This window comes from Condylura cristata, unplaced genomic scaffold, assembly GCF_000260355.1.
Source record: "Condylura cristata isolate star-nosed mole 26May11 unplaced genomic scaffold, ConCri1.0 scaffold00011, whole genome shotgun sequence".
NCBI classification, from domain to species: Eukaryota; Metazoa; Chordata; class Mammalia; order Eulipotyphla; family Talpidae; genus Condylura; species Condylura cristata.
The window spans coordinates 16,104,253-16,112,628 of record NW_004567112.1 but is presented as its reverse complement, the minus strand read 5'-3'; the positions used below and the strand labels follow the sequence as shown (position 1 = coordinate 16,112,628).

The 8,376-nt window shown below is 57.2% G+C and overlaps 1 protein-coding gene across 1 annotated transcript; it reads right to left on the bottom strand.

Moving 5' to 3' along the window:
- Positions 1–2,709: 2,709 nt before the first annotated feature.
- LOC101620459 (calcium homeostasis modulator protein 1) lies at positions 2,710–5,980 on the bottom strand. Its single transcript, XM_004680466.1, has 2 exons — positions 5,429–5,980; positions 2,710–3,192 (listed from the first exon to the last, which is right to left on the bottom strand). The coding sequence occupies exons 1-2, from the start codon at positions 5,978–5,980 to the stop codon at positions 2,710–2,712; spliced, it is 1,035 nt and encodes a 344-aa protein (XP_004680523.1).
- Between the last annotated feature and the right edge of the window lie 2,396 nt (positions 5,981–8,376).

The window sequence follows — 8,376 nt, the reverse complement described above, 5'->3', positions numbered from 1 at the left end:
GGGAGAGTCCCGTCAGTCATTCAGACCGCTGCTGAAGCATGGCAGGATGCAGCGAGGGTGCCCCCACCCTGCTCTGGCCCTTCTCCCCCAGAGCCACTCTGCCACAACTGTACAACCCCCTGCAGCTGAAGCTGGGCCCAGGCACCACTTCAGATCTCAGGAGGGCTCACGCGAATTCTGTCCACTAGGGGCTCTTTAAAGCCTGGCAGGCAGAACTCTGACTGCAGGGTAGAAATAACGAAGAGGCAGATTTCTGAAGGGGTCCACCAGAGGTCACAGCTCCCTGTCTGAGAGAGTGTGCCAGCCGAGGTGCAAGGTCCAGCTCAGGAATGCGAAGAGGAGCGTCCTGTTCAAGCCCAGGACTGATCACCGCCAGCACCAAGGCCAAGACCCCAGACCCTGGCCAGTTCTGCACCATTGTGGCCCCGGGACAGGGGGACAGCGGAGAGACAAGCCGGCAGCTGGCCTCCCCGTGCTGCCTTATCTATCGAGGAAATGAAGGCGAAAGAGACCAGTGTTTATTATTCAGATGCTACCATGTGCCAAAAGCCACTCCAGTTTCTTATTCAGAAATGATCTCCCTTATCCTCATCATAACTCTGAAAAGCAGGTCTTTTATTTTAATATTCATTTCACGGGTAACACACTGACTCAGCAGGCTTCTTCGACTTTCCAATGGCCCCAGAGCACTGGTATTTGAACCCCGGTCCGTCTGACCAGAGCTTTCATTCTCTCCTTTGTGTCTGAACCTCCCAATACTTGTGCCACTGGGAGTCCCCTGCTTGGCTTTTACGCATCAGAGCTCTCCCTTCCTGCAGGGCCTAGATCAAGTCCTACTGTAGAGGAGGGCTCAGCCCACAGCAGCTTGGAGACGTCCCCCTCCCTGGGGGCCCAGAGAGGGGCAGAGTGGGAACCATTAAACAACGCTGGGCAGGTCAAGGCCGAAATAAATTCTGACATGATGGGAACATGTGTCTCTGGTCCCTTCTGCTCGTTGTTGCTTCCTCAACAAAGATAGCTCCGGCCCTTAAGGCCTGTCCCCTGAGCTCGGGGGAGGGGGAGAGCTACGCCCTCAGGCTCAGTCAGCAGACAGGTGAGCCACCTCATTCCTTGACACGTCACAGTTTAGCACAAGCCCATGAGGTAGGTGCCTCCTCCCCGTTGTACAGACGAGGAAGCAGAGGCACAGAAAGTGAAGCAGCTGGCCCAGGGACACAGTTGGTAATGGGCAGAGCCAGCATTTGGCTGGCTCTGAACTGCTTCCACTCTAGGCCCTCTCAGTTCCTTGGGGCCCCTCCCTGAGAACAGGAAGACTTCAGCTTCGGCCTCCCCAAGAGACCTGGATATGAGGGGGATGCCAGAGGTCCTCAAGAACCCCATTGGCCTGAATGCATCTCCCTAAATTCCTCTGTTGACTATTAAGCCCTGAAGGTGGTCTTAGGAGCAGGGCCCATGAGCGAGCGAGCGAGCGGTGTCTCAGTCATGGGGCAGCACCCTCCTGAGGGGGATGAGTGCCACATCCCTGGCCTTTCCCCAGGCAGGACCCCAGTGAGGGGCACTGCTGTAACAAGGAAGGCAGCTTCCACGGGAACCTGACCGTGCAGGTGTGATGCTGGGCTTCAGCCGCCAGAGCTGTGACAAACACATTTCTGTTATTTATAAACCACCCTGTGGTTCTGCTAAGGCAGCTCAAAGGGACTGAGACAGGAGGTCTTTTGTGTTGCTTGGTGCTAACTAAATGTCCAGTCCACCTCTGCAACTGCTCAATGACCTGCATGGTGACCCCACAGCTGGCTTCACCTGAGTGAAGCTGTAACAGGTGCAGGTTTCACGGACTCCACCCCCACTCCAGATATTGGAACTACAAATCCCATCAATACCAAGGAGAAGCACGCTGGGACATGAGGGCGGAGCTGAGCAGCCAGGTTAGGATAAAACTGGACATGTGGGCTCTGGGGGTCTCTGAGCCTGGTGGTTCGCGGCTGGTCGTTTGGCTCTCGTGGGTTTTCAGGGTGCCGGTGGAGTCCAAGTCAGAAGAACTGGTAGACATCCTAGTTTAACTCGTATTTCTCTCCCTCTTTCCCAGGTTGTTTCCTTTACCTTTCTCCTTGTACATAAATCCATTATTGCCCCTTTTTGTGTGTGTCCACAGTACAACTGAAACTTAAGCGCGCAGGTGAGGACCCACAGACAGGCAACCCAATTCACATTGGGGTGCCCTGTAACAAACCCAGGCTTCTGGCATCGGTCTCATCCCCTGTCACATCAGGTGAGGTTGTGAGCCATGTCCCTCTGGTCTTCCTCGGCCCACTGGTCAAAACCAGAGGGTCCTGCGTGGGGAGTTGATGGAGCTCCCCGCTCCTCCCTAAGTCTTGAGTGTAGGGAACAGAGGTTCTAAAAGTCACAGATAAGATTGGTCGCTGGGGTAAGGTTGTTTGTAGAAACTGAGAGGAGACACTGAACCCGGGATGAAGTGGCCTGGGAGGGGCTGGGCAGGTGAAGCTCGTGTCCCCCAAGCCAGTTCTGACCCTTTCTGACTGATGCTTAGTGCTCAAGCCCAGGACCACCCAGGGCGTGGTCACAGCCAGAGCCGTGAGGTCCCCTCTGGTTCCAAATGCCCTCCCTCCAGTGGGCAGGTGAGTGCCTGGGCATGTGGTCTGCTCCAGGAACCCACGACCCAGAACCTCTGGCTCTTCACCTGGCCACAGCTCACACTTTGCTGAAGTAGGTGGCCACCTCCCTGCGTGGAGACCGGAAGCTGCCCCCGGCCCAGCCGTTGCCCACCGGTGGCTCCTCCTGGGACAGCCGCAGTGGCGGCTTGCATTTGTGCCAGCTAGTGAGCAGCCTGTTCATGGTGCCTTGATCGGTGATGCCACGCAGCTTCTCCTTCTCGCCCTCTGCCCCGTCGCCGGGAGCCAGGGTGGCTGCGCCAGCGGGGGCAGTGGTCAGTGCCCCGTGGGAGTGACCCAGCTCCAGGTCACGGTTCATGGCCTCGAAGAACTGCTGGATACAGACCTTGGCGAAAGCCTTGGCGTGCTCTGTACACGTCTCATCGAACAGCTTGCGCTCGATGTTGATGTAGTGCGACCAGTACTTGCTCTTGAGGAAGGCAGCCTGCGTGAAGCAGGGCCGCACAGAACGCACCACAAACGCCAGCAGCGTGGTCAGCAGCACGAAGGTCCAGCCCAGGGCCTGCGGCGGGGAGTAGTTAGAGTCAGGTGGGCAGTGCCCTCTGGCCTACTGAGCACTGAGCACTTATGATATCAGGGCCTTTGGAGAAAGGCCTCTTGTTCTCCACTTCCTCGCCTGTAAATGGGCACAGGTATGCCTATCTCATGGAGGTGAGAGCATGTGGACTGGGGTTGGCCCATTGTTCAATGCACAGGAGTTAGAGTTAACCACCCTCGAGGTATGTTTGGATCCTGTCTCCACTGCTTACTAGGTGAGTAGCCAGGAGCAAAGCACCTGACTTTTCTGTATGTGCCCCTATTTCCCCCTAAAAAATGGTGCAGGTGTGCCCTCCCTGATGGCGCAATGGGTAAGGACGCAGCATTGCAAGCTGGCCGCTTCAGTGCGAGTTTGATCCCCGGCCCCGGAGGTGACCCACATGGCCTGGCAGACCTCTTCTGTCTCACCGCTGCTCCCCTCAGCAGTGTACTTCTTCAGTTGGCCTGTTCTGCTCCCCACTCTGTCTCTGGTGAATCCTCTCACCGCCTCTGCACCTCTGGCTTGTACCCCAGTTCTGTATGCACAAATAAATCTTAAAAAATAAAATGCCGGCCTCGTAAGATTGTTGTGACAACTAAATGTGATAATAAACCTCGCACAGTGCCTTGGACATAGTTGCTCTCAGTAACAATTAACAACTGTTACTGTGCCGATACGCCTTCGCTGACCTTGGTTCGCCCAGAAGGCTTCCTCCGGGAAGCCTCCCTTGACCTCCCCAAGCCATGGTGACCTTCGCGGAGTTCTGTCCTTTGGCTTCTGGTATTGCCTGCCTTTTGGCACTAAGTGAACACTCGCTCTGTGTGGCCATGAGCTGTGCCTTCTAGGGTCACAGAGACAAAATCGGGCCATTGCTCAACTCTGTGCTGGAGAGCACTGGGTGTGTGGTTTCTAGCTCTGCCCTGCCACATACTCCTTGAGGGGCACAGGGCAGAATGCACCCCGCTCCCGATCGGCGCTTCATTGTCAGGCCCTCAGCTGCACAGAAAACAGTTTATCCATATAGCAGGGTGAGGGCCCAGGGGTAAATCCAAATGCCTGCAATGGGAGTCCGGTGGGTAATGGCAGACCAGGCATGGGGTGGGGAGCTGCAGAATGTGGGTTTGGTCTGCAGGGTCCCCCCTGCTCAGTGAGAGCTGCGGCTCGCCAGGCCTTTCAAAGCAAGCTAGAAATCTGGTTTGTTTGTGAAACCAGCAAATGGTCTTAGCTGATGCCAATGAGTTCTTATGGAATCTAGCATTCAGCCTCTGCAGGCTCTAGCCTTGTCTATAGGCCAGGCAGCCTGTGCTCTGGGGGCCTTTTAACTAGGGATTGGGCCGAGGTCAGGTGGAGGTCAGGTGCCTGGGCTCTGAGGGGCATGCCCACGGTGGGCGTTCTGATTGGGAGCCTAGACTGAGCCTCACAGGGACGTCTGGGTGGTGATGCAGGCCCCTCGGGAGAGTGGGTGCCTGGACTTGCCAGGGCTGCGTGTGCATGTTTCTCCAGCCCTTGCAGGACAGGCCCTGCCTCTGCTCCCGCCCCCTCTGCAAGGGCATGCTGCCTGGCCCTCCCCACGCTGCAGGGGCTGGAGGGAGGCTTGAGGGGCCCAGGCAAGTGCGGCCCAGAAGGACAGAGGATATGAGAGTGGGGAGGCCCCCACTTCTATGTTCCATCTGGGCCTTCCAACCTTGTCTCTTGGGCTCATCCCTACCATGCATCACCCTCACCCCAGTCCCCCCTTCCAGGGGTACCCCCAGCTCCAGCTCCTGTTCCTCTAGCACAGAGACACCAGCTGGGGGCATTTGCCAGGGAAATGTACCCAAATGGCCCAGCCACCCATCGACTTCATCATGGTCCAGGCCTGGAAGGGGAAAGTGATGCAAATTCCCCTGGACTTCTAAGCTCGGCCGTGGACCTGGCTGAGTCCTGGGTCAGCTCTGGGGAGGGACCTCAGGACGGACAACAGGTCTCAGGACGGAGACAGCCGTGACACCTTCTCAGGTGGCCTCATTCTGCCCCTGCCTCCAGAAGCCCTGCCTACATGAGCGACGACGCCCCCCTGTGCTGTGGGCCAGGGATGTCCCAGCCTTAAGTGGGGAGCCTCACTCTCCTGGGAAACTATGACTGCGCCCCCGTTTTGAGAGGCGGGGGGGGGGGAATCAGCCCTTGCAGCGGGACCCCAGCCTGCGCAGGTAAGCCGAGGCCGAGGCCCCTGACGCCTCACCTGGGAGATGCAGCGCAGGTAGCGCACGGCCACCTCTCGGGCCAGCAGCCAGTCGCCGTCGTAGATCTCAGGGCAGGGCACCCGGGCCAGCAGGCGGGCCAGCTCGGGGGGGGGCAGGCCGGGCACCAGGCTGCCGTTGCCCAGCTCGGTCACCGGCACGGCGGTGCAGAAGGCACACAGGAAGCACTTGCCGTCCAGCAGCGTGACGGCCACCCACACGACAGGCGCGATGAGGGCGCGCTGGGCCATGGAGCAGAACATGTAGCGCAGCACGGCTGGGTCCTTGGCGCGGCGGCCCAGCGGCCGCTTCCACTCTTCGGCCAGCATGGACACGTTGTTGTTCATGACCAGGCCCAGCAGAAAGAGCACCAGGGGCGGGGCCAGAAGGATGCCCGCGCTGTAGGCGGCGTTGTAGCCTGGCAGACAGGGGCAGTTGAAGTCGAAGGCCGCGTAGACCTGGGCGCTGGCCAGGGCCATGATGCCGCAGATGCCGTTCATGAAGGACTCCTGGTTGGACTGCAGGAACTGGAAGATCATCCGGAACTTGTCCATCGCGCCCCTCTGCGTGGCGGGAGGCCTCCTCCCACCTCACCACGGCCTCCAGCGTGGCCCCGACCGTCCACCCTGCCCACCGGCTGCCCACGTCATGACCGAGACAGAGCTCAGAGCAGTGGCCGAGGTCACCGTCTCTCTGAGGAATCTTCAGTCTGGTGCAGGCTGAGAGGGTGCAGTTGGCCAATCCTGTGGGTGGCAAGCCTCTGCCCCTCCCCTTCCATGCCCGCCTGGGCTTTTTTTCTCTATAGCAGCCTCCAGCACTGGGAAACCACAGGGCAGCTGACGGGGACCAGCTCTCTGTGGGCGTGGGAGGGAGGGAGAGGAAGGAGAGGCCAGGAGAGGGCCAGGGGCTCAGGCCTGGTCAGGCAGACACTGTCCCCGGCAAGGACTGGTGGGAAGAGCCAGGGCCCATTGCAGAGGCCTGCACTTCTGGGCCTGTCCCCTGCGCTCTTGGGGAACACGTCACCCTCTTCTGCCCTTCACACCGGGTCTTTCTTCCATGCTGTATCATAAGGTACTGTGTTGTATACATGCTGTGGACATGAGGACCCTTCAGAGAGGGATGGAAACTTGGTACAATGATGGCAGTGGCTGTGGTGGTTGAACTGGTGCTGGGAAGGTGCGACAGAAGGAACCGGCCGATGATGCTGGTGGTGAGGGGCGTGGAGGCGAGGTTAGTGGTGGGCAGGGCGCTGACCCTGTTGGTCAGTGGGGATGGCAGTGCGAGTGTCGTGGCGGAGAGGGTGCTAATGCGACGTGGCACAGAGTAGAAAGCCCTGAACTTGGAGTCAGAGGATTTGGAGCTGAGAGCTTGCCCGAGTGCTGAAACTAATGTTATAAGTCAGCTGTATGTATCTCAACTTAAAAAAAAATGTCTTGAATAGGAACTGCGCCTGTCATTTCATGCAGAAAATCTGATGTTAAACCGTTGTGTTCAGCAAACTCAAGTTTCCTATCTTAAGGTTCCGGATTTCATCTGGATGGCTCATACAAGTTCAGCATTTAGTACCATTCCTAATACTTTGTCTTTCATCTTTCTTATCCTAAATACATCAGGTTAAAAGGATGCATTTTTTTCCCCAGCAGGTTTTGTATGGAGGTCTCACAGCCCCTCTGTCTGCCTTGGCACCATGTATCAATGTTATCCAGAAGTTCGGGACTTCTCAGTGGAAGCAGGGAGGGTCGGGTGCCTCGTGTGGAGGAGCTGGGGTGGCCTCTTGGGCACCTTCTGAAGTCAGACCTCTCTCAGTGACTACAGGAGGGTCACAGGCTGCCCTGGGGAGACTTGTGGCCTCTGTCACCAGCCTGCACCTGTGCTGTCCCCTCCTGGCATAGCTCCTGCCCTCTGCCCATCCAAATCCACTTCTAAGCCCTACCCATTTGTTCATTATTTCTTTCACTGAACAGTCAAGATTTGTTCTCAGCAAGAAACCATGTTTCAGAGTGGTTCAGAGTAACCTCACCAATGACCTGGGTTTAACTCTCAACCCATCCAAATATTAATCAGGGGCGGTGGGCAAGTAATTTCCCTGAGTGTAGTCTTTGCCTCTGTGACTCATGACAGTAGAAGCACTTACCTCTCAGAAGCACTTACCTCTCAGGTTACCCTGAGGGTGCAATGAGATGAAGCAGATAAAGAGTTTAGTACAGTGCCAGGCCCAAGACAGCTCTCAGCAGGTGAATGCTACAGCCTTGTCATAATAATAATTATCATCTCTGTACTCGAGCTTAGGCAGTAGAACATTTTGAAAATGAACATTAGTTTACTATTACGGATGAAAAAAAAAATGACCACGACCATAGTGACTTAAAACAACATAAGCTAGTTCTCAGTTTTGGGGGCCAGGAGTCTGACATGGGTGTCAACGGGTTCAAAATCAGAGATCCTTGGCAGGCTCTGGGGAGGCCACTTCCTGGCCTTCTCTGGCTTCTAAGGGACACTCCAGCCTCTGGCTCATGGCCCTCCCTGCCTCCCACCTCAACCTCAGCTTCCATCCTTCCTCTCCTCTCTCTCACAGGACACTTGTGATTACCTGCGGCCCACAGGATCATCCAGGACAGTCTCCCCACCTCAAGAGCCTTTACGCAATCACAGCTGCCCGGTCACCTCCACGGGGAACACCCTGCCAGATGGACGCAGAGATCAGGAGGAAGACCTCAGGGTCTGGGCAGAGCCCTGCTCACTCCACCTGCCGGCCGTGACTGCCTAGATGGCCAGCAGGTTGTCCCGCCCTCATGCACTGGCCCCAAACTCACCCACAGGCCCACTTTGGCCTGGGGTCTGGCCCCTTTTGTCTCCCTTGGGAGTGCTGTCCTGGCACCCATTGCAGAGCTGGGGAGTCCCCTCCCGCTTGAAGGGTCATGAAAAGCAGCATGCAAAAGGGGCCTGTGGG